Below are 26853 nucleotides of genomic sequence, written 5' to 3'. Positions count from 1 at the left end.
AAATTACTGTTTTTTCCAATGGAGTTTGGTTGCTTTGGCGGGAGCATAGATAACGGCTTCAGGTCCCTGTCAGAAAAACACAGACTGTACAGCTGTCTCACAGCAAGGTAAAACAGTGAAAATATTCTAAATATAGCGTACACTTCAGTTTAAGTGTACTCTATATTTAGAATATTTTCACTGCTTTATCTTGAACTGAACTGAAACTTATCTATTCTCTCTCCAAAGTCAGCAGGCTCAGATGACAAAAACAGTACCGATATGTTTCACTTTCAGTTCAGTTCCCCGTCGGAAAGTATTCTAAATATAGCGTACACTTAAACGAATGCTGATTTTTTTTAGATGAGCCTTTCTTTTAGGAGGCTAAGATATGTTTTGCTGCCGTCCCGGCCACAGCACTACATTGCTTTGCTTACATAAGGTAACTCCTGTCTGTTTCTCCAAACTGCGGGCGTGCCGACCGTCAAATACTGTAGGTTATACGCCTACTATGGATAAGTAGCTCATACAAATCCACTTCAAAACATCCAAACTATCCCTTTAATAACAAATAGCTATAGTGATTGCATCATGATTTAGTGCATGTAGCTGTATCACAAAGAAGTAGAGAGGTTGGAAACAGCATCATGGGACATGGGGTTACTACTTAATCGTCATCTCACTAAATCAGCCAGACCTCTGAGACAGACTGACTAAAGGCTAAAACCTCCGTCTATTGCTTTCCAATCTGTGGGATGTAAATCAAGCGGGCTGGTCAATACGGGATGTGTGTAAAAGGTGGATGCGCGTCTTCATTTGGCAGAAAAACGACTTGTTTATTGCCAGCGTGTCCTTGTCATATAAAATCTTTGCCTGCAGTGGAGCGCAATGTCGGCCAAGAAGAGAAAGAGGCAGCAGCAGCAGTGACGGTGGGGTTGCGTTCGTACGCAAGCTGGGCATCTGAACGGGATTTTTAAACTGTTAAACGAGGTTATTTTCCTTAATTTAATTTGCCAAGACGAGAGCAAAAGCATTGGATATGTAGCCCCTTAAAACCGCATGGTATCTTTAAAATGATATCATCCTAAGAACAGCCTGTTCCTTTTTGAACACATGCACCCAGTAGACAACTTTACAATGTTGCCTCCCGTCCCATTTTCATCCTACAACAGGCCCTGATGAATCCCGATTGACCCAAACCACCCGTCTCATCTCCGTCCTCATCTCCAGTCCCTTTAATCAGCCATCAATCCCTTTGAACCAAAGGAGCGGTTTGAATGGTGCCGACCAGCAAAAATAAAAAGCAAATGAAAGCCCTTGTTTGGTCGATAAATAGGACGCAGCGGAGAGCCTTTTGGAAGCCGTGCACCGAGTCAGATCAATGGCCGTGTGATGGCGCGTTGCGTTGTGAGACAGACGCGCAATCAGTTTTCATGCAAACCGTGTTGCTTTGTGGACATAATTACTGTCGAGCTGGAGACTGAATGATCGGAGACAGAGAGAGAGAGAAGGAAAAGTGAGGGAGGGGACGTAGATATGACAGAGTCTGTGCGAGTGAGTGTGTGTTTGTGAGTTTACACTCGCCCTGTAATTAACAGGGCGCGAACAGCGTCTCCTCTCGCTCACTGGCACAGTATGGAGTTTAATGAGGCCTAGAGAGGCATGAAATGATGAAATGAAATCAAGCATGTATCAGCACGTTACGGCTGGAATATTGAATCTGAGCCTCCATCCGCACAATTGCTCTCAATTGCTCCAGATGCTGCAAGTACAATGGCTGCTTATGGATGACTACGACAATGGTTATATGATGATGATGATGATGCCTTCTACATTTTCTGTAATTTGGCTGGAGCCAATCGACATTACAGCAGCTGAAGGTAAGTGAAACAGTGGAGAGAGGAGTATTGCATCCCAGACAACCTCATGCAAGACATTTTCAGAGCGATGCTCCCGTAAGCGCATCTTTCCAATAAACGTAGGTGAGCGTTTAAGTTAAAGTTGCGTGAAATCTCTCCATTTCCTGCTCATACAAGCTGAGTGAGGAGGGTGAAATGTGCTTCTCTATCATTTTCCTGAGGTGCTATGAGAGGTTCGGTTAAGCGGCAAAGCTCGAAGTTTAGATTTCTGCTCACGACTTCAACGTTTTTTGTCGGCAGATGGTCACAGCTTGCTACAGTACTGATGCAGAGACAGTAGACTCATCCAGCCTGCTATCCTTGTATGTTCACATTCAGACTGGAATATTACTTTTAATCTATTTTATTATCCCATTCAAGTGCCTGCATGACAGCAGTGAATACATAAATTCTCTCACCTGAACGGTTTGGGTGGCAGTATACTGAAGCGCGTCTTCTCCAGCATCTTCCTGATCTTGTTTCGTCCCCCTGACACGGTGTTGGCCTTCATTTTCCTGGTGCTCTTGTGGTCCGTGGGGAACTCCATGTCTCCGGGAAGGTCGGCGATGGAGAAGCGGTTGCCTTTTTTCTCTTGGATCTTGGGAATGTGAGGGCCGCCGTTCTTCTTCTCGTGCACGATCCTGCTGAGGAGCTCTTTGAAGACTGGGTGGAGGAACAGAGAGAGGAGGATTGGTCATCGTCTCACATGATTAGATTGTCCTGTACAGTATACGTATACATTAGTACAAATGCTCACCAAATATGTTGGTTTTGGCGGTGAGAGAGAGGTGTGTGTTGTTTCTCAGGAAGTCGACGGCTTTGGAGAAGGAGATGTTCTCAAAGTTCTGACCGTTGATCTCCATGATCTGAAACAAGACAGATGAAATGATGAAATTATAACCAGCCACTGAATTTCCCTCAAAAACAACTAACTTTTATTCTTGACTGAAGTCTAAAAACACATTAGTTGCACTCTGTTTTGCCTGTCACGACATTATTCTCGACTCACTTGACTCAGCATATCTGTAAGCAGTTTACTAAAAACAAAGCGTGAACGATGACACAAAAAGGGAAGTGTGCAGTGCAGTGTGACAGCTGGGTGGCTGGATTTGAACACTGCTGTTTCATGTCAACTTTGAAAGAGATGAGTCTGTAGTTTGCAGTAGTTAAATATAAAAAAATATATAAAGATTAACATTTTTTGAGGACAGACAAGATGGATTTTCGAAGACAAGTTGCCTCTGATCAAAACTTGATAGTCGGATATTATGTTTCCATTGTTTCATACAGATTCTCTCAAGCTGTACCAGACTTTATGGAGTGCACTATGCTCTTTTTACTGCAGTTAAAGACCTTCCTTTACTGTATCTGGTTCCTTTCTCTGTTCCCTAAATACTGACCAGTCTCCAAGTACCTGCAGCTGAAAAGTATTGCATGCTGTCAACACCGTGCTTCACTGTAACCGGGCGATGAGGGACAACTTGTCTCATCAGACCCGACTATCTTTTCTCAGTCTCTCGACACAAGTATTGTTTGGTAAACTCCAGACATCAGGAGTAGCTTCCATTTAGCCACTCCACCGTAACAACATGACTGATGAGGTGCTGCAGAGACGGTTGAAATGTGGAGTTCCTCTCCTCTCTAAAGTTCTTGTTCAAATCCCTGATCAAAGCTCCTCATATCCTTAAACTGTCCAAACAGCTTCCCAACACTTTCCACTTCACAATGATGACGTTTTTTGGGCTGGAGACATCTCAAAGTCAAGATCTAGGCTCAATTTGGAGTGATATAAGGTCTGATTATACATGATTTGTAAAGATGTCGAAACATTTTTTTTCATTTTGTTATTTATGGGCTAGTATGTGTTCATTAAAACCTCAATTCAACCACACTGTCTCATCAGATGTTAAAAATAAGACTGCTGACTGGTGATCATGAGACTATACAACCTAAAACCTAACAGCCCAAGTGGCCACAAGAATCTGCACTCCTTCCCTTCTGCCGTCGACATCAACGTTTGACTAGTTGATGTCAAGTTTAGTCCCATGATTTAGTTAAAATGTGTCTATATTCTATGTTTCACGTCAATTCTACCTGTATATCATATTTCATCCTGTCACATTAAACATTTATAGTGAGACACCCCAGAGAGACACATTATTTTTTCATGCGATTTTGGGCTATTTTGTTTCCAGAACATGTCTTCTTTCAGACTAGTGGAAACAAAACATCCAAAATACACATTCAGATGTTTATTTTACTACTTTGTCTGTTTGCATCTGTAGATTTCTCCTAAATTCACCGAAGGTTAGTTTTAGATAAAGCCTCATTTCCATATTCAAACATACAATATCAAAAAACTTGTAATACAAAATATAATTGTCTTAATGTAAGTAATCAACTGGGGAAGTTTCATGGTGATATCTATTGGTTAATTGTGTTTACCTTATTCACCGGTAGTGTCTCCACTTAATTATGTCATTTTGATGGTATAAATTCCACATTCAACCGTGGAATGGTTGGATGCCCTTATGGTTAAGGGTTAATTCACATCCAGGGAACCACACTGGCCTATAATCACATTAAATAACACTCCTCTGTTCTCAGGTTGAAACCTATACGTACTGTATAAATGCTTTCTTCCAGCGTCATTCTTATTTAATGTCCTCTCACCTGATCTCCCCGTTTGAGTCCGGCCTCTGCAGCCTTGCTCCCTACTTCCACCGACTCGACGAAGATGCCGAACCCTCTCTCGCTGCCGCCCTGCACGCTGAAGTAGAGCGGCGACTCCCTGGACGCCTTCTGCAGAGTGATCTGCCGCCACTTCGCCTTGGCTGCACACGCGATGTTCAGCAGCCGCAAATGGCCCTTCATTTTCTGACAAGGATGGAGAAATGATGAGCGTGAGGAGTCTTGCATTTAAATGAGCTTTAGTCTCCTGAGTTGTGCGATGTAGTTTTTTTACATGTTTAACAAGTTTAGATGGACGTTTGATCTTACTGAGGTTTCTAGATGTTTCTCAAAGTCCTCCAGGAAGTGCGTCATGGCCGGGTCGCCCTCAAAGTCGTTGAAGTGGTTGTTGACCCACAGCAGCACTATTCTCGTTACCTGTGAGACACAATGAGAGCTTTATTTAGTGGAGCACAGTTCCTCTCATGACTTATTTTCACTCTCCATTTCATGCGCTATTTGAGCATGAGCTGCTTTGACAAGAAATTTGTGAAGAGCTCTTGCAGAACGCTTGGACTGTAGGTGTGGGGTCAGAGGTCCTATTTAACTACTTTGCAGGACCTTGGTGGTTGGAAGTTTCTCAGGGACACTTTAGCAGGCTAGATGATTGGCAATGAGCGCTTTAAGTGCAGTCATCCTTACTCACTATGTTACCATGCTGTCAAAAACTGCCCAGGTTAAATATTTCTCACCTATTCTAACTATAAAGCGAGGACTCTCGGTCCGTGTGTCCTTCGTGTATCTCGAGAACCACTCATCTGATCTACTTCGCACTTGGCGGGTGTATTGCTGGGGACCCAAACAGCGCTGTGTGCAGCAATGGGGGCGGGACTTCTCTGCAGACAGTCAAGCATGTCGTCTGCAGCGAATGTTACGCTACAAAAATGCAGCCCTAATGGTCAAATTTTTGTTTTTATTCAGTCCAATTCTAGATCTATCTGTCTTCATTCCCCCCCCCCAAAAAAAGAGAAAATCTTTAGTAGCTACTGTAAAACATGGGAAACAGCAGGGAGGCTAGATAATGACCATGTGCATGACTGCAGAGAAAATGTTTAACCACTGGTTGACTTCTTCATTTTGTCCTCAAATTATTAGAAGAAAAACCTAAAGCGAAAGGGCATTCGGAAACAATTATTTCCGCAAAGTTACACCGGTGGCAACGTTGTTTTAACCTTTGCAAAAAGGTCAGAGCGGCAGCCAATACATCAACACAGAGCATCAATCCATCAGCGTCCACTTTCTCCTCTCTGTCTCTCTTTCCTTTCTCACACCATCTCTTCTCCTCTTTCTTTCTTTTACTTTCTCCCCGCTCGTTCTCGACAGGATTAGATCCCGTTTAACGGAGCTGAAGATTATAAGCCTGAATGACACCCAAACATAAAGACTATTGACAGTACAAGACTAATCTTAGGTTAAAGCAGTTATGGACAATGGGAGTGTCAGGCATGAACAAATCGCTGCTGGGCTCAAGGACAGCTGAGCTGGCTGAACCGGCATCGATCGGCATGTGAGCGGCACAACAAGTCCCATCGACATGCGCGAATACAAAACATTAAGAGTGCTGATAAGAGCCTCATGAAGTAGTGCAGAATAGATGAATACATACAGTTTTAACTTGGTATGCATACCTTCTACTACAGTACTACCCTGCAACATTTACTGCACAGAGACGCCTTAACATTCCCATCCCAGCCCACACTTGACCTATCATGTCCACCTTTAACCCAACACGCACACAAACTCAAAACAACAGACACATATAAAAATCCTTCTGATACACAAACACAAACTTTTCAAACTTTCGCTTTATTACTCTTCACCTGTGCAGACGCACATTTGCACATTCATCCGCATACTTCGCAAACGTACCCGAAACTACGAAAACCAGCCGACTCACCGTGTCCCGGAGGCTGTCCACGTGGAACCACTCCAGCAGCTTCTTGCCGACCTCCATGGGGTTTGACAGGAAGGTCCTGTAGGTCAACAGGAAGTCCTCGATGTAGGTGGGGTCCACCACCGACGGCTCCTCCACCAGGTGCATGATCAGACGCTCCGGGGTTCCCTAGGGTGCAAAATATGTACACACACACACACGTTAGGATACACGGAGGAAAATATACGGCGCACACTTATGCATACTCATACATACATGTGTAAGACAGCTATAAGGACACAAGGGCACACATAATCTATACAGACACTAACACACCTCAAAAGCACACACATTCATACTGTACACACACACACAGCAGGCACAAGAGCCTGCATACACACCAATTTGAATAAATTATGTCGACATAAATCATAAAAGTGACAAGGACATAAACTATAAAGATGCAGCTATTGAACTGAGCGGTCAGTCACCCGTCAATAAAACAAAGGCACACACACACACATGCAGAATAGCTCTTTTACAAGAGCACACTCGAGCACTTTCTGGCTTTGTATGAAACTAAATCTGTATTATTTGGGACAACATTTATTGATCTCTTTGTCCAGATCTTTTAATTACAGAGTTACAACGTCCAAAACCCGTAAACACTCCTCTTGTGGTTTCAGAGAGTTTGTGAATGTCATCAGAGCGGAGGCTTCTGGGGGGGAAATGATTCATCTTACAGGGAACAGAAACTAGAAAGGCATCCACTTTTGTCCGACACACACAAAAAAAACAGAGCCAAGCCAAAAACAGAAGCGGAAATGCTAACACTTGTGAATTGACTCATCTCCACTGGATATGTTTTGGAGCCAACAGCCTTCCTCGGAGCGGTGGCCAAGAGAATCATTCAGGCCCATTATCTGATCAATACCTGGCTGCCTCTGGAGGCTCGGGGGGCGGGGAGGGGGGATGGATCAAAAGGCCTTGGAGCGCGCTGCAATGTAGCGTACAAGAAAATGCTCCGGCAAACACTAATAGTGCTAACGCTGCCTCTAAACGATCAGCTAAGAACACCGAGCAGATGCATTGACATTTTTTGCAAGATACTGTACAGGAGGGCATTTTCGATTCGTAATGAGGTGGTGCTCAAATCAATCCGGGGAAGTTCAGCGTATTTAGTACAGAATAATGAACAAAAAAAGGGTGATAACTTCCTGTTTTAAAGGGAGACACCCCAGGCCAAAACATTGTTTTTCATGCACTGGTCAATTTGGAGATTTTGGGCTATTTTGCCTCTATAACGTGTCTTCTTTCAGACTAGTGGAAAGAAAAACAACCAAAATACACATTTAGATGTTTATTTTATTATTTTATCTATTTGGGTCTGTAGATTTCTCCTAAATTCACTAACAGTTAGCATTAGATAATAACTAATTTGCATATTTAAACATAACATTTCAGAAAACTTGTAATACAAAAAATAATTGTCTTAATGTCAGTAATCAACCGGGGAGGTTTCATGGTGATATCTTTCAATTAACATGTTGTACCCTATATGTCTTGCAAAAAATGTAGTGATGTATTTTACAATATATGAGGTTTTTCTCAGACTCTGAGCCAGAAATCTCCACTAGAGCAGCATTTACATCAACCAAACGTTCCAGTTTCATTCCCATCTATATTTTACAGAGGGGTTTGTTCATATTAGAGTTGTTCCGATAACGATACCAGTATCGGAAATGCGTGCGATTCTGCCCAAAATTTGGGATCGGGTATTGGCGAGTACGCCAGCCTCTGCACCGATCCGATACCATAATTTATTAACCCAGAAAAAAATCTTGTTTAAATGGAAATCAATTCTTCTTCGCTGCTCCAAAACAATAGCCTTCACTGTGCTGTCGCCCTGGATGTATCATGGCAACTACTGTTTTAGAGCAGTGAAGAAGAACTGATGGCAGGTAGTTTGTCACAGCTGTTAAATAATAATAATAATAATATATATTTTTTGATCACGCTGGTATCGGATTGGTAATCAGTATCGGCCGATACCGCAAGTTCAGGTATGGGAATCTGTATCTGCGAGGAAAAAATGGAGACTAAAGAAGTTTGACATGTAAACTCAAGTTTAGGGTGAGATTAAACTTAATAGCTTGCGGGCGACCTTCATTGTGTCCGTCCCTGTCTCATGTTGTTTAGGATGTGCTCTTGGACAAGGTTAAATGTATATACTGTTTATCGAGTCAGACGTTGAGCTCTAGGTCAAACACCAGTCTAACTTGACCTTACGTTTGAACCCAAAGCACATCCTGCCGTCCCTACTCTTACATCCAAGATGAATTTGTGTTTTATAGAGACATTAATGATGTGTAACTTTATTGATCTTTGTCAGAGGTCGGGGTTACATTCAGCACAGAAACCTCTGGGACTAGAAGGCTTTCAGCAGACAGCAAAATGCTTTCTTGAACTCTGGTCGAACTCCAGTTAAAAATCACTAACCTTGATGACGATGTGTCCCTTCCTGGTGCCGCTGCGGTCCAGCTCCCGGTGCTCCTTCACCATCACGATCTCCCCCTCCTCCTCCACCTTGTGCGTGTTCTTCTCCACATGGTTGAGGATGCGCCAGTAGTCCTCCTGGGCGACGCAGACGAACTGGTCGAGGACGACATGGGGAAAGCGGATGAACTTGTAGTAGAGCAGAACGCTGCTCGGCACCACGGTCGGGTACTCGAACAACAGCAGAGAAGAAGCATGATGGCGAGCAGAGAGAGACATGGGAGGGAGGAAGGTCCAACACTTTCTCACTCTAACTAAACTCAATTATTAAGGCTCAATATAAATACCTATGGTGGTCCAAAACCCTCTCAACTAGCCATCACACAGTAGCATCCTTTACTTCAGTGTGACACTGGAGCTAAACTAACTTCCCATTAAATCCCACTGAACAGAAAGCACCAAAACATGACTCCTCACTGTCACTCGCTGAGCTTCCCTTGACTAAATCATCAGTTTCTGCATTTGTCTCGCTAAGACCTACCGCTGCAACTTCCTGTGTATCTGAAGACAGGAAATGATGATGGAGGAACTGGGCAGTGTGGACAGAGAGGCTGTTACCACAAGTACACGCTAGGCTTCTTTTACCTTTGAACTCATTAACATCACATCCCATCTCTATATCAAGACCTGTGAGATACCTGCATGGCTATTTGTAAACACGTCTGAGAAATAGGCCACTACATGACAACGTGCAATAGACCTGTGACCTTAATTGACAACCAAGATTCTGTATTTTAAACGGAATACCAAAAGTGATGCTATCATAATTTGACAAATGTCAACTTTTATAATAAATGTCAGAAAGATAAAATTGAAAAATCTCTAAATTCAGATGTGCCATTATTTAGTTGTGGTTGCAAACCTCTACACTGTAGTCAAAAGGTGAAATCATGGCTAAAATCAACACAATCGTGTACCCATCATGCATGAACATTGTTGTTGTATAGTGAATATGTACTGTTTCTTAACAATCACATTGAGAAGTGAACATGAACTTCTTGCAGAGAGCAGCTCAACAATTATTTAATCATTTCATAATCGGTCCTCCTTACCTGGCAGTCGTCCCCCTTGGTGCGAACTTCTCCGTTCATGTACTGTTTGTCCAAAGAGGGTGAGATGCCAAAACTGTTGCCCATGCAAAGAGTCTCCACTCGTCCCTCTGGGTGGCTGATCTCCACGGCTCCGTTCAGGATGACATACCAGAGGTCCAGCTGCAGACGGACGCACAGAGACGACATCTTCAAAAACCCTCAACCAAACACACAAAGTCTCCCACGGCTAAATCAATATACTCTACGTCCACGTGTACTTAATATCTTGTAGTGTTGAAAATACTTTTATGTACTGTAGTAACAGGGTAGTAGATACAGCTGGGGTTAGCACACAAGCAACTATGTATGCAAAAAACATTGCATTGCCTCATTTTCATATTCTTGTCTTAACTTTCTCTTTTCATTTCAAAGAGCACACTAGATATCTCTGTAATGTTTGAAGGATTTGGAAGAAGCAGCACTATCCAAGCAACAGGCCTGTACCGCTGCACAAGAATGGCTCTTAAAAATGTCTCTATATTACTAACTGACATGTATTATAATGTGAGCATAATGTGCGTTGTGTGAGGTGTTGAGTATGATGGTGAAGAGGCATTGTGTGTCTCTAGTGGTGGCTTTTGAAAGGGAAAATGCTGGCAGGCATAATGTAACAAGCCATTCATCCCGGGTGTGAGCGGACGGAGGGAGGGCGGGCGAACGAGCCCCGGGCTCCCTCCGAAAACTGCAGCCGATATTTCCTCCTCGTTGCCTTTTCATTCTCTCACCGTTTCTCACCCTGAAAATCTCCGATTCTCTCGGAGCTTCTCTGTTTCTCTTCCTTCCAGTCAGCCGCTCACTCTCTTTATTCCTCAGCAGTGATGAAGTGGTAATAAGTAAGGTGAAGTGAGGTAATGAACCACAGACAGTTTATATTGAATAGGGTATTTTCATAAAGTTTGTTTAAATCTAAACACTTCTCATTGCATATATCAAGAATATTTCTGGCAGCCTGCAAAGATGGGTAATAAACTATTATTTGTCAAGTTCTGATTCTTCAACTTTAGTTAGTTTCGCCCTCTGCCTGCATTTTTCTGTCCTCTGAAGCACTTCACCTCTCTTTTTTACTTCTGTTAGACCACTTTAGACTCTTTATTTTTCCTTTCCCTCCCTCGCTCACTTAGCAGAGTTGTGTTTGTTTGTGAAGAGGAGCCAAGTGTTTCTCTTTGACCTTCAACTTCGAGTCCACAGAGACGTACAGAGTGGAGGAGACCTGTTCATCAACTGACACGACACGGACGGTATGGAGACGATGCGCACGGGTCTATTCATGTATAAACTGTGTGTGTGCGGTTCGGTCCTGCTGACGTGGATCGCCTTCCTCCTCCTCCTGGAGCTCGGCGGCTGGCAGTTCACTGCCATTTATCACCCTGTCGGTTCTAATGCTGCCGCGTGTAACCAAACAGCCATGACAGAGCTCCCGTTTCTCAGGCATGTAACTTAATTAATTAGCTGTGTAGCAGCTCAAGTGATTGACGGGGCCTTTTACTCTGCTGCAGTGACTTTGCACGTACCAGTTTCTGTGTAAGACGTAGCTTTGGATAGACTGGAAGGAACGGGGAGGATGTGTTCGTCTGTAGCAGTGGGCTACCTCGGGTCTATAAAGTGAAGCCAATGCTGAAGTTCCTTAAACTTGCATTCTTTCTAATAGCCAGCAGGGGGCGACTCCTCTGGTTGCTAAAAGAAATCTGATTGTACAGAAGTCTATGTCTTGGTCATTGCGTCTACTTTATACTACGTAAAAACATGTCAACACCTATATGTGCTTTTTCAGACCTCAGTGTGTGTGGTTCCATGTACTTGTGTGTGTTTTTGCATGCCATTTCTTCCATCCTTTCTTTATTTTCCATTTTACCAACTTGTGCATGTTCACCCATGTTTGCCTACTACCACTCCCTTCACGCTTGTGTGCTTTCCTGAAAGGTTACGTCAGTGTTTTGCAAGACAAAGAAAGACAAATTTAAGATAATTTAACTGTAATTATATTAATGATCTAATTAAGAATCAGCAAACACTTACTATTCTGACTAAATAAAGACAAACACCAATTTAATTGTTAAGGGAATTCAGTGTAATTGCGTTCATTAAGGAGATAAAAACAAAACATATTTTGCATATTATAATAACCCCGTTAGTGATTAATCTAAGTGGGACATGCAGCAAATAAAAGGCCGGTAACAGGAACATCAACATGAACTCTTACAGGGCCCTTTTACAGTAACTGTGATGCACTTCTGTTTACAAATGTCTGTGTGTGCTTCTATTAGTTCATTCATACCTCCTGTTTGTCGTGCAGTATGACCGTGCCGGCCTGCTCCACCACCTCAAACACCATGACGCTACACAAGTCTCTCCGCACAGACATGGTCATGTTGGCAAAGGCAGGCAGCTGGTGCATGAACTCCAGTAGTTGCTCTATTTGGCACAAAAAGGGATGAAGGAGAGAGAGAGAGAGGAAAGCAAATGAATAGAACAGAAAAAACAACCATAAACTCTTGTGAAACATGTAAAGAGCATGTATCGATGTGGATCCAAAGCAATGCTTCTCAGGTGTGCGGGTAAAACACTCATTGATTTTTTTCCACTGACTAAGAGCAGCATTTCTAAAACAAACTATGGACTTTTAAATGGTCCCTTACTGCAAGAAACCCCCCTCACGTACATCACCGGGACAGAGAGGACAAAGAGAAAACATTTTAGAAAATGAAAATAGAATTGCTGCCTCGCGGTTGTTTGCTTCCGGCAGCCACTCAAGTTGCAGTTTTACATCCATGTCTGTCCAAAATGTCGTCATTTCATCATTTAATCATATTAGATGTTTTTTTAAAATTGTCACAATTAGCATGAATTATTGAGTAAAGGCAAAAAATGTGTTTTGTGAGGTCACAGTGACCTCTGACCACCAAAATCTAATCAGTTTATCCTGTAATCTAAGTGGATGTTTGTGCAAAAATTGAAGAAATCAGCTGATGGCACTCCTGAGATATCAAGAGAATGGGACGGACGTGAGGTCACAGTGACCCTTGACCTTTGACATACATTTTTCATCTTATATACCACCACATATATCTATTTTCCTCAAAATCCTAATAACCTTTCTGAAATCAAACATCATAATAACATGCACAAACAGATCACAGTATATCATGATAACGATACTGTTATTGGCCAGGAGCAGTGTGAATACTATCAGTGCCTAATGAGAAACTTTCACAGTGTGTTCCTGCCCTACAGGTCTTCTGTCTACCTCCTCTCCTCCTCTCCTCCTCTGCACGGTGGCTGAGAACAGCGTGACCTAACTTCAACCTGAACACTGTGCAGTCTGGCTGAGTAGCTCCCTTTATTACCCCCGCTGTTATCGCCTCATTCATTTCCTCTTCGTCTCTTCCCTTCTCTTTCCTCTGCTCCTCCAAAAAACCTGCTCACAGTATCTCAAGTAATCCGTACTAGTGTTTTTAAACAGTTTGAAGTGCCAGATGGTTGGAAGTCTGTGAAATGACATCCTCCATTTTTACTTTTCACTGTGTGTTATTGGATCGAATGTTTGTTATTTGCAAAACTGAACTCGAGAAAAATGTATTTGTCTATTAATATTTTTCAGATACTCTGTGAGCCAGGGTTGAACTTAGACTCGTCCTCCCCTCGACTCCTCTATCTCCCTCTGAATGAGCCGAGTGTGACCAGCGAGCGGTGAAGGCCATGAGAAGGCCAACCTCCCAGCACGCACACAGCACGCCATGCCTTTACAACTCCTCTCGGCTCTCTGATGTGGTCACCTTCTCCTCCAGGACCCCACTGAGTCCCGCTAATGAGGTCGTCTCTCTGATTGCCTGCTTAAAAATACCCACTGGAAGGGCACTGGTGTTTATAGACCACTGCGAGGGGTCTTTCTGTGAGAGGGGCGTTTGTGTATCTTCCTCTGTGCTTACTGAATGATAGATGGCGTCTGGGAGTGTGTCGAGGACATGGAGTCTAAAAATAGTAGCAGACGGTCCTCAAGTATATCAATTGACGTGCAGGAACATACCGTGTGTGTGAGCGCCTCATTACATAACTATTAGTCAATCTAAAGACATATCAGATGGAAAAAAACACTCACCGATGTCGTCGTCGTTGCGGTCGGCCGGGTCTTTTTCCAGACACTCTCGGACCAGGTCTCGGCCCAGAAGAGTGTCTGAAGCTCTCTCCAGGTCCTCATCTTCCTCCTCCTCTTCCTCGCTGTCAACCGCAGCCTCTGGGAGTCCAGACAGGTCCACGTCCCCCAGCTCGCTCTCTGTGGCCTGCAGCACAGACGGCGAATTGATTTAGTAAATTAAACTTCATTCATTAAATATTTCCAGTAGTTTTAATTTTCAACAACTAGTACATCAGTTATGGAATCAAACTGTATCCAGGCTTTGGAAATAAGAATAAATTTGTAAAAATCTTAAGCTGTCAAATAACCCCTCCAACTTTACAGCTATATTTCATTCCCCATTTATTTTAATAGGATTTTCAGTGATATATCAGCCACACAAAACATAAATAACAACCTTGGAATGAGCAGCTGTACCTGCGACCCCGAGCTAAAACCCTGACACCAAGTCCCAAACCAGAAAACAGAGGCCAACAGCCAAATATTTAAATCCAGCAGCAATAATTCATATTCAACCATATTTCCCCAGCGCGGGGCGGACAGATGGCTGGCAGAGTTTGGCTCTAAAGGGGCATCGGGGCTTTCAGGTCGTATGGGGATTGAACCATCAACCAAGAGGTGCAAAGAGGAGCTCCCTAGTGGTGGTGGCAGAACTGCAGGCCATCTGCTGGATCCTGCAGGTAGGCCTAAAAATGAATCGTCTGACAAAATTGAGCCTAATTTGACCTCTTTTCTATAATAGAGCAGGCAGATAATTAACTTACTCCTCTACTATTTAACATTTTTAATGAGTAACAACCAATGACTGTTGTTTACGGAACCATAGGTGGTACTGATATGGATCTTAAGGAATAGTATGACTGATTTGGTGAATGAAAAATATCTTTTTTTTTGTTTTGCCAAGCGTACAGAATCAAGATGTCAACAATTCTTGTGCTATTTCAAATTTCAAAGAAGAGATATTCACATGTTCTCATTCTTATTTGTACATTTCTTTAATTATTTATTGTTTTCTATTGTATTAAATATGCTTATTACTGGGCAACAAGCGTTGCTGTCCACTTATTAAATTTTATTTCAGTTTATTTTTGTGTTTTTTGTGTGAAACAATGTCCATAAACCTCCTTGAGGTGTTGTTGCGGAATAAAAAGCAAATCCAGCGACATTATCTACACCAATATACCTACATCTCAGTAGTTGTTTTATTAGAAGAGTGGAATGAAGCTGGTGGGAAAAAGTTAACTTCCTGCCCTACACACTTGCAGGATGAACTCCCTCACCAACAATGCAATCGAGCTCTTGGGTTCTTGGGAGATTTGGTACCTGGCCAACGGGTTTTATAGGTTTCTCTGGAGGCGAGGGGATTAAGCCAACAGTCCGTCCCGATTTCACTCTCAGGTTCACTCTTGTTTTCATAAATTAGATCGGACAAGCTATTTAGAGGACAGTTAAAACGCACCAGCTACTCAGCTCTGTCCCGCTCTGCACCAGGTTCATTTAATTTGACTTAACAGACAAGAAAAAAATACTTCCTGTACAAAATAAAACGGGAATCCTGATTTTCTTTTCTTTGACACCAATAATAAATGACTTGAGACCCGTATTGACTTAACGAATTGGACTTTGTAGACAAAGATGAACATCTCTTCTGCCTGGAGAGAAATGCTCAATATTTATTATTAACCTGCATAAAAGACGCTCAAGTCAAACTTCTCAACAAAAGCTTGTCCTACAAGTTGTCCTGCAGTGTAAAAATATATTTGATCCAAGAGCTGTAACCTCTGTTCAACCTCCACTGCCAAAGACTGAAAAAGAAACTCACCACGCACTACACACTCTACCATCATATTGCACATATTGCAGCTATACCACCACATATGCTGCTGCTTATCTAACATTTCACCGGTCTCTCTATATTGTTTTGATATATATTCTGCTTCTGTTATTTATTGTTTTTACTTATTTACTTGTATTTTCGTTGCAGACAGCTGAAGAACTGCCAAACGGATTTTCATTGTTCTTTGCATAATGACAATAAATATTTATTCTACTATATTCATATATTTTTCTTTTGCTTCTCCTCTGATTTATTAAGGAAATTTGTCTCATGGATTCATCAGGCCAACACTGTGCAGAACAAGACAAAGGCTAAAAGTGCAGCTGTACTTTTTAAAGTTTCCAACAAGAAAGAAAAACCCTATATTGTCAGATAGAGGTTGTTAAAATCCTGCAGAAAAGTGGCCTTCAATTTACAACTTTTTTTGAAAAATTGAGGCCTTGAGGTTGTGGGAGAGAACGGCGGTGCAATAACACCTCGCCTTTCCTCTCGCTGTCTGCACGCTGACATCTTTCAGTGCTTTTGGGAGCCCAGTTCATTCAGAATGCAGGATGTGCCCTTTCAGTCCAATTCCCCTGGTCTCAGAATGAGTTTGAGCGAGGAGGACATTTCCTAGAGACGAGGGACATCAGATCTGCCCGAGAACCCCCCACATTTTTTACAGCGCTGTGGCAGAAAACCACAGACAGAAAAGAGAGAAAATGAGGGTTCAGGTTATAGCCGAGAGATGAAAGAAAGGAGGGAAAAACACAGAAGAGAATAGGAGAATAACAAGAGAATAGAGGGTGACTGACTGACAGGGGGGATGTAAAGAAGGGAAAGGTTAGAAGGGAGGAATATGAGAAGTGACAACAGGAAGAGGCAGAAAGGGTTGAACAGTTGGAGGGTAGTTGAAGTAAAATGCCGGACTGTGAGTCAGCTAAAGGTAACGGAGAAAAAAAGAGAAACCCAGAACAAAAACAGTCTGTTGCCTTGACAGCCGAGGACCACAGCTGACTGGAGGGTCAGCGCTTTAAGACAGCTGTAAACAAACACAGAGCTGGGTCAGCGACAAGCTGATGGGATCAGATCCGTGTGATAAATATCTAATCTGAGGATGAAGAGATCGGTTCTCGGTGTTAAACGTCGAGACCCGGGGTTGACCTGACTTACATCAATCTGCAAACACTCGCAGGCGGGCGGACTAAGGGAGGACAGGTTGTGGCAGATAAGGAGGTTAAAATATCTGAATTATGATATTTGAGTCTGTTTTCTATTGAGAGCACAGGTGCAACTCTGCTGACAATGAGTAGTGGATTCATTATTCATGTGCTCCTTTTGAGGTAACTAGTTTATGCTATTCCTTGTCTCTTATCTCGAACTGCAGCCCAGATGTTGAGGGATATTTACAGATGATTTGGGCCCGTTTTAGAGCGTTAATCAGTCAAACTGCTGTTGTTCAAATTTACCAAAGGACTGCATCAAGGTTTTGCACAGGTAAAATTAAAGAAAAGTGTACGTTTGGGCTCATCCAAAATATATTTTAAGCAAAATATCGCAGGACGGAATGGAAATAGATTAATTTAATAGCTGAAAACTAATCAATTAGTCGTTGCAGCTCTAATTAGATATATTCGATATATGGCCCATCCCTATATACTGCCACTTTAAAAAAAACTCTGGATATTAGCATTGTTTAGATTCCTCACTGAAACAAACCTGCTCATTAGTTTTGTGGCCAGCAGAGCCCATTGATCATAGCAGCTCATTAACTTGTAACAAGCTCATTAGTTTGTAGCTAATGGACCTCACCGTTTTCACTGATGAATGCTAACAATGCTAACAAGCTGGTGTCAAATGGGAACCCCTCCCAGATCCATACACACAAACACAAACATGTGTGAAGGAAAACTAAAAATACCGCAGCACCCTGCGGAGATGAGTCAGGACTGAAAGGTAGTATTAAAACGGTTCTTGGGATTTATTACGGCTTTCTGTGTAAAGACGGGAGATCAGGAGAGCTGAGGGATTAAAATGATGAGATGACAGCCTTGTCATGTACCCTTTTTACGGATTATTGATTCACAGCCATTTAGATACCCTACACTCAAGAAGGCGTTTCATTCAGAGGCACACTGAGCTATTGAATGCTCAGAAATGTCACGTAAAGGTGAGGCTGGTACAAGAGGGGAGAGTCGAATATAAAAGACCTCCTGGTCAGGCAATAATACTTTGCAGATTTAACATTTTACACTTTGTGCATTAAACTGGTAATAAATGCAAACGTAGAATAAGCTTCCTACTGACATTTAAAAAGGACACAATCAACAAATTCAAAGGTCTACATGTTTAAATGTGTGTTTGCCTTGTTTTAGGTGATATGTATGTTTATGTAATGCCACAAATTGAGAGGACTGGGAGGAAGTTGGACATTTCCTGATGTAAATAATCTCCTCCAGTTATCCCATTCACAAGGATTCCTGACATTCCTGTTTAGGGAAACGTTAAATCGAGCATAAAGTCTGACATCATCTGCATAAGTGATGATGTACACTAGATGTCATACTCTCTAACTGTTTTACTGCATACTACCTGTGGAGGCAGACCAAAGGAAAACCTGCAAACTGATTGTTATAAACCGAGCTGCACGGACGACGTTAAAGCTTCTATACCTGCAGCACAGGTATAGGCAGAGCTTGAAAGGTTAGGTTAATTTCCTGCATGTGACCTTTCATCCACAGCAGGAAGTACAGAGGGAGACGGATCACCAGGATGCTGCACAACTGATGCACAATAATTAGCGAGATACCGAGGATTACGAGGAAAGGAGGGGAGAGTCTTGACAGATATGCTACAGGTAGACAGAATTGGAGCAAATCAAGCTGCGGAGAATCCACCATCAGTAAAACACTTTTGTCACAGAGCAGATGTTGTCGCAGTGTGATGGTGGTGATGGTTTGTCACTGGATCGGACAGGCTTCATTATTTTCTGAATGTGATGTAATAATGGTGGCAGGGAAGAAATACAAGTGAATTTTTCATTTATCAACAAGTTCCCACCTGGTAAATATCTGATAGGCTGCTACTCCCCGAGTCGCTGGCGATGCTGCATCCTGATTGGCTGGGAGGCATGTGCATCACCTGCTGGTGGGCGTGGTCTGTTAGGTGCATCTTATTGAGGTCAGCAGGAAGCTGTTCAGACAGACAGGAAGTAGTAGAGAGACAGAGGGAGAAAAAAAAACGAGAAGAGGATATGAGTTCAAGAGAAACAAACATACAACCTTTACTGACACACACACAGACACCTGTTTCATCAGCCTGAAAGCCAAAGCTGGTTTGGCACCGTTAAACATGTTACACTCCAAGATAATGAACACGAAGAGGACGGAGGCGAAGACACTGCAGACGGCTGTAAATTATGATCCAGAGCTGGAGGTTGATGTGATTTCTGATAGACAGACGAGGAGGGGAGGAGGCTGGTTTTATATTTTTGGAGTGACCTTAGCAAAACGATGAAGCAATAAATTCTGTCCGCGGCTGTCTTACGACACAGCTGGCTTTTCTTTTATGCAGACAGCTTACATGTTAGGTGCTATTTGTGAACTCTGAATAGACAAACAGGCACTCCAGAGAACACTAAAACTCATTTAGAGCCAAAGACAGAAATATATTTACTCTAACCCAAACAACACCAATACACCTCCATTGCCATTTTAACAATTACATAAGCAAATACATCAAGCCGGCCACAAACACTATAAATTCCTCACACAAATCTGTTCATGGGAATCCGTTTGTCTACTTCAGGATAAGAAGACAATTTGCACAAGGCATCGATACCAACAAAATTCATTTGTTTCTATTTTGTTATCACTTTTTCCCAAAAATTGCACACTCCAAAATCTGAATGCTAAGAGCTCGTTCTCGAATAAACCCCTCAGATTCAGAAAGAGACAAAGTTGTCAGTCAAGCAGCCAACTGACTTTTATAAACCTGTGTGGGGGAGGAGTGTTTCTACAAAGAGGACAACTTGTTCACTGACAAAAACTGTCACAGAGACGTAGAGCCACAATGACAATACAACACATAACCTATAACCTAGTGTCACACAACTTTCCACCATGCTTTCAATTTAGAATCACTGCACACACCAACAGACTGACCACACATAGTTATTGTAATGTTAACCATTTACAAAGTCCAGGTGTATGAAATTTATTAGGCTATATGTAATGTCTTGTCTTTTATCTGGACCCTGTGTCTGTAATAAAGTTTTGATTGATTGATGAAAGCTAGGTTAGTGAACGAAGTGTGATTGTGACTAGAAGAAGATTTATATGTGCATGCTGCTTGAGCTGGTAGATCACTGCTACTGTACTGTAAGTGGTTGCAAAGATGTAGCTCAGTTGTTACAGTTTTTTTAGTGGTATTTGTGTGTTTAATGAATTGAAAAATGATACAAAAAGAGGATGAAAGAGGACTGGGTTTGAATGTTTCAGCACCATGGAGAGATACTGGACATTACTTACTGTTATGAACTAGGGCTGTCCCCTCTAATCACTCGTTTTGGTCTTAGTCGACTAAGACTTCTTCAGTTGATTAGTCGTTTTCTATGCTTTTTCCATGCTTATTTCCAAGAAATTTAAGAACACATCTCTGGTAAAGAAAACATTTAAACTGGTGCTTTTGTGTGATTCTTTGTGGAGAAACTAAATCAACTAATCGACAAAATGTTGTGAGTGTCACAGTGAGTATTATGAAGTGATTATATCTGTGCATCCTAGCTATAAATCTTTAATTCACAATGCATTCAATCTTAAAATGAATTTACAGTACAGAAACCCATTTTCATCCAGTTTGTTTACCGTTGAAACAAATCAACATACCCCAGTGTGATCCTCTCTATCTGCTCTTAATCAACAGACTGATTTACACCATCAATTAACCACTTGGGTAGGGGAAATCATAGTACAACCATCAGAGAAATTTGCAAAAGAAACCCCAAATATACAGCAAAGCACACCTGAGTAGAAATGTTACACAAAACACAAAATCCTTCGCTGAACTCACAATAAAGAAAGCTCTAAGAAAAATAGTGGAAGCCTGATATTCCTAAAGCAGAGAATAACCTCTTGGTTGAATCAGAGAGATTCAGAAGCCCTGCAAAGCTGGACGCATACTCCATCTCTAAACAGTCAGCCAACATAACAAGGCAACCTTATCTAGCGTGTACAAGAAGGTCAACCACAGGTCAAGTCTAAGGTTTTTCTATGTATCAACATAAGGTTGGAGAGGTTTAGCATTATAATACTTAATGTTTTCTCTAAAGCAATGAAAAAAGGAAATCTGCAAACAGCCTTTAGAGACTGATTGAGGAGGCTAAAAATGGGATTGCCTACAAAACGAGGCCGCTTGGTTTCATCTCTATTTCAGGTGGACAAAATGTACTTGGTGCCCCCTAGAAGAACGCCTAGTTCTCAAGTCTTACCAGTTTGCATCGGGGCAGCGTCAGGGTGAGAGAAGATGTCCTCCTGCGACGCCGCGCAAGCCTACAGCACACCTCCTCCATCGCCACATCAAGACAGCGCTCGCCGTCCAAACACACACATAAACACTTGAACATGTAAAGCCAAACTGAAGCTTGGAAGCTGCGCTGAGGCTTTCGAGGAACGGCGGTGCCAACATGCAATATTAAAGACGTAGAGTCTGGGGGTGCTGCCCCCTCAGTACTCTCTTCTAATAGGCCTGTTGTACTGTACGACCCCATCAGCACTTAACCCCCCCACTCCCTCGTTCCCCAAGCCCACAGGGAAACACAACATCGAGGGGTGGAGTTCAAGAAGTTCAATGGCTTGTTCTTAATGTGTGGAATATTAAAGGGGAACACTCAGTTTAATGAATTCATGGATTTACACATTTTAAATGGTTTTCTTTGGGATCTTTCTTTCATGAGTGTATTTTCTTAATGTGTGGACTTCAGGAAGATTAGCAACTGCTATGGCAGAAGCTAATGGGGATCCAATAAATTAAACAAATAAAACGCCCATTTACCACATAGTGCACTACATTTAAAAAAAAAAAAAATCTACAGAGAGATGAACCTAGTATTTTATTTTCCTCTTTCCCTGAACAAGAAATAAAAGAATGGAGCTACACACTGCGGTGAAAGCAAAAGCAATTCAGAGATTGATTTGTTATAGATGGATTGATTATTTATTTATTGACATCATCAGCTGGCATGAGACTTTATGGCACATTCTGTTTGGACCAAAACCCTGGCCATGGGAGGAAATCAGCATTATTAAGACGAGCGGTAATCCATCCTCTGAGGATCTATTTGGACTAAAATAGCAGACTTATTAATTTGGCTAAATATATGACTTTGTTTTTTCCCTTAGACCAGTGGTTCTCAAGCTGGAGGGTTACGAGACACTTACGGGGGTCGCCATGGTTGTGGAGAAAAATAAATAAATAACATATTTTAGATTGGGCAATGCTTTTTGCATTACATCGCCTTTACCAGTGATATAGTTTGCCTCAGAATAGGTGTGTTGGTGAGAGTCAAAGTGAGCCTGCACATTAGTTTCGGACGGGGGATTTCAGGCAGGTCAAGGGGAGAGAAAAAGACACGGAGCGCATCATAAATCTACAATACCTGGAGCACGTTGGACAACACCTCGCTGTTCAAACTAAACAAAATTGGGGGGTCGCAAACACCGACCTGATTATTCTGGGGGTTTGAGGCTTGAAAAGGTTGAGAACCACTGCCTTAAGCTGTGTGTATGTTCACACTACGAGCGACAAAAGCGACAAAACGGCCAAGCGTGGCCAGGTACATTGTCGCCGAGTCGCCATTAAAGTTGCTCAAGTGCTCGTTGACGTAGTTATGTCGTTAAAGAGTACTGGGAACTGGCCTTTTTTTGTAGACGGAACAGAACAGGGTGGAACAAAAACATATGATTAGTTGTCATTAGATCGCTGCAAAAAGTTGAGACCAGCTTAACGTTATTTGTAGCGCGTTACGCCCGTCACGCAGCGACAAGTGTCGGCCATCAGTTTGTAGCTTGATGTCACCGGCTTCCATCGAAAATGACTTGTAGCCTGTTGCTCTGTTGCTGGTCGTGTGAACACAGCATTACACTAGCAGAAACAGCCTTACAGACTCACTCACATACACACAAAATCTAAAAACTACAGTAAGTTTAGCATCTAGAAACTTTAAACATTGATGCATCTGCTGCCTTTTCTTTCTCCGTCACACACACTACCCTATATTAATGTAGTATGCCACTTTAAATATGAATACATTTTGGGTCTCTTTGTGTCTCAATCGATTATCAATCACATATTTCAATGATAGCACTACCAGCAAACACTTACTGTAGACAGTACGACTCTAATTTCAATGTGTGCCACTGTAACATTCACACACAGACTATCAGATCTCTGACATTAGTTTTAGTGAGACTGAAGGAGTATTTAAGTGAAATCCATTTCCCATTAGGAACGGCAGCGTAATGAATTGTGCGTTTCACTTATTGAACCGCAGGCAACACCTAATCCAAGACAGTTTGTGTTATTGACTAAATATACACTTCTCTACACTCATCGTCCCTGATGCTCTCATGATGACCAACACTCTTCTTCACTACTAGTTTGTTGTGTGAATAAGAAGAGACAGACAGAGAAAGTGCGAGGGGGGGGCGACGGAGAGTGATTGCTAATTTCATCACAGGTAAATACTTATTGATTTCTGTGTGATGGAGCAGTTATGAAGGCAGCGATGATGAAGCTCCCACCCTGCATCCATTTGATAAATTCACCCGAAATCCACGTACAGAGAGAGACAGAAATGAATGTGTCAAACTGCTGAGTTTGATCAGGAAAAGAAGCACACACGCAAAGCAGAAGATACTGATAGGATAAAAGCAGTTAGACCTTCATCTCGTCAAGTTCATAGAGGAAACGAGGACTTTGGAAATCCAGCAGCAACATTTCTATTGGCTGTGAGTTGCCGATACTGATATGTGGAAACGTAAGAGCCGCTATAAGGAAGCAGGATATTTAGAAAGTAATGGCTTGACATTTTGGGTAGTACACTTAAAGCCCTTTTCCAGACATATAAAATGTAAAATTTCCGGCTCCATCTAGCTGTTAAAGTATTGGCTTTTTGTCCCTCGGACAGGTGGTGACTTTTACGTTAATGTTCCTTACGGCTTCATTTCGGATATGACAGCACATTAATGCTCGCGCCTGGAGACGGAGCAAAGAGCGGTGAGTTCAAAATGTTATAACAGCAAAGGAAGACGAGCGTTTCCTGTTCTTATCGCTGATTATATCATTCGGCTTATGCTTACTTTGTTGGATTTATTTTCTAACTAAAAAGAAAAGACTGTAGGGATAAGATCACGGTCAGATACGAGAGATGAAGTTCCTCAAAAGTGTGTGTTTTGGAGGAACCCGGGGATGAAATATAGGGCGAGGACAGACAGAGGGAGTTAATGTGAGTGTATGAGTGAGAGGGAAGTCGGGCGAAGGAGTGAATAATTGCGGTGGTCTCGTGGCTCCTATTCACGCCACAGACTTAATCCTGCTCTAATCCTCCTCTTTCCCTCTCCCAGCGGGCTGGGAGGGGGGGAGGGTTTAGGGGGTCTCCCATTCTCCTCATGCATTAAGGATGAGAGTTAGGAGATTAAATATAAATGTGCAAGGTTCCTTCAGCTGTACAATTCTATCATGTCAACGAGAGGGCACAATCATGGGAGGATCAAGCTGCTTTGAGTAAATGTCGCAGTCAAACAGACCCGAGCTTTTCACAACACCAATCATTTACAGAGGCTGATTAAATCTAGACAAAAATGAACTGTATTATAATAATGGCAAGTAAAGATTCAACATAAGAAAGATGCAGCAGCCAAAGAGGATAATAATCTACAAGGAACGAGCTGGGAGCTGTCATCAAATTGTTCCCTAGTTAATAGTTTATATAATAAAATATTGATACTTGACCTCTGTGTATCGATACAATACTGGCACTCAAAATATCACGATACTATGCTGTATGGATTTTTCCCCCACGGAGCTCTCAGACCATCAAGTGGTTACCTGTGGTTAATGTCGAGGAACAAAGAACACAACTGGTACGGCTGGGCAATATTTTCTAATATCTCTGTATGTTTATAAAACTGTTTTCAATGATGTGTTCATTCAGTGATCATAAAATCAGCCACTAAGACGTTATAAAGACTTTGTGGTCGGAACTAAATTAAATTAGGCGACATCAGAATAAAAGCTAGTTCTACTAAAAAAGGAAACACTTAATATGATTTCTCATTTGTGTGTTTCTATCTGAGACCAACACAAGTTCATAGCCACCAAATAAGGATCCTTCCCTCCACCCATCCATCAATCATGGAAAAAAGGAGCACATTAACCGACATACAAATGGCCACTCTGCTGTTTTTTGGCTAATTTTATGACTTTATATGTCTTTGCTGTAGACCGACTCAAGTCCCTGAAAGCACAACAAACCAGTCAAAACATATTAGGGTGATATCTTTTTTTTTTTTCTCCTTCTTCTATAAAACCCAACTCCGTTTCACTTATTGCATCCAATTTTAACAATGAGATTAACTAGCTGTGGGCCTGAGTGCTCTGTTGCTCCTATTTCCTCCGTGATAAAATGGGCTATAAAGCCCAGACTGGCCATTTGGCTACACAGACAAGAGACCGGGTTTCCCACAGGCATTTTAGTGCTGGGATAATCTTTGCTGTATTGGAGGTCAATGCGCAGCAGAGAGATGTTTTGGGAATGTTGTTTTTTTTTTAAACCTTGAAGACGTTAATGGATGAAGCCTGGTCTGTGCAGTCTGGAAATTGGTCGGTTAAACGTCCCAGAAGGGGCCACACCATTAAAACCCATTTTCAAACAGTGCTGCTACTTCACCTTGAATTACATTAATTATTAGTTAATAGTGTTCTGAGCCAATATTGTTGAAAGCGCAGGCTTCATTAGGATGCAGAGATACCCATTTAATGACTTAATGGCAGCACACACCTGAGACTTCACTAAACCGCTGCTGATCAGAGAGAAAGAGAGACGTCTACGCAGACAGACTCCGGCACAGCGACAGGAACAGAGACCAGTTAATGGGAAGATAAGTAAGAAGATTTATCAAAAGAGATGGAGCATGACGGAGACGCCAACATACACATTGAGACAAAGAGGAACCGAAAAAAAAAAAAGAGCGAGAACAACACATTAAGATGAATAATAAAGAGGACAAATGGCTTGGCTAAGTAATTAAAGAAAATGTAATGAGTCTAATGAATCCTGATGAGGATGATAATTAAAGTGGGTTCAACAAACAATGACACAAACAAAGCTTGATGAATATTTAAAGACAATGAGGCTGTATTTGGCAAGAGAAAACAAAATGACGGTATCAAAATGTATATTTGGAGGTTGTTCATATTGCTGGGGATCACAGAAATCTTTGTTAAGTGTAAGGTATATGCACTAATACACTAAAGGATGTACAATAGACATAGGGTGGTGAAAATGAGTGTATTCATGTGTCCCTTTGTTCACAAATCCAAAGAGATGCCAAAACCACATATGAAAGAGAGCTGCTGCATTTCTCTTCTTGTGCACTGATTCGCTTGAGCTGAACAGTCAATTCAACATCCTAAATCGGCCAAAAAACCTCAGACCTCAGGTGAGGGACACACCGCAAAAAAAAATAGGCCGACAGAAACTCACCAACAACCCTAAAGTG

At 42.1% G+C, this 26853-nt stretch overlaps 1 protein-coding gene across 7 annotated transcripts in view; it reads right to left on the bottom strand.

The window, feature by feature from the left end:
* Window positions 1-26853, bottom strand: part of rapgef6 (Rap guanine nucleotide exchange factor (GEF) 6) — a 161347-nt gene that overhangs the window by 32263 nt on the left and 102231 nt on the right. For all 7 annotated transcript variants that reach the window (XM_037747738.1, XM_037747743.1, XM_037747737.1 and 4 more), the window contains 10 exons: window positions 19136-19267; window positions 14224-14404; window positions 12403-12539; window positions 10089-10247; window positions 8980-9132; window positions 6505-6669; window positions 4878-4985; window positions 4551-4754; window positions 2635-2743; window positions 2297-2540 (listed from right to left, as the gene is read on the bottom strand). In XM_037747738.1, the coding sequence (XP_037603666.1) occupies window positions 2297-2540; window positions 2635-2743; window positions 4551-4754; window positions 4878-4985; window positions 6505-6669; window positions 8980-9132; window positions 10089-10247; window positions 12403-12539; window positions 14224-14404; window positions 19136-19267 (1592 nt within the window). The remainder of the gene's footprint in view (window positions 1-2296; window positions 2541-2634; window positions 2744-4550; window positions 4755-4877; window positions 4986-6504; window positions 6670-8979; window positions 9133-10088; window positions 10248-12402; window positions 12540-14223; window positions 14405-19135; window positions 19268-26853) is intronic.

The sequence above is a fragment of the Sebastes umbrosus genome, chromosome 17 (genome assembly GCF_015220745.1).
Source record: "Sebastes umbrosus isolate fSebUmb1 chromosome 17, fSebUmb1.pri, whole genome shotgun sequence".
NCBI lineage: Eukaryota > Metazoa > Chordata > Actinopteri > Perciformes > Sebastidae > Sebastes > Sebastes umbrosus.
This window is presented reverse-complemented; position numbering and strand designations above follow the sequence as displayed.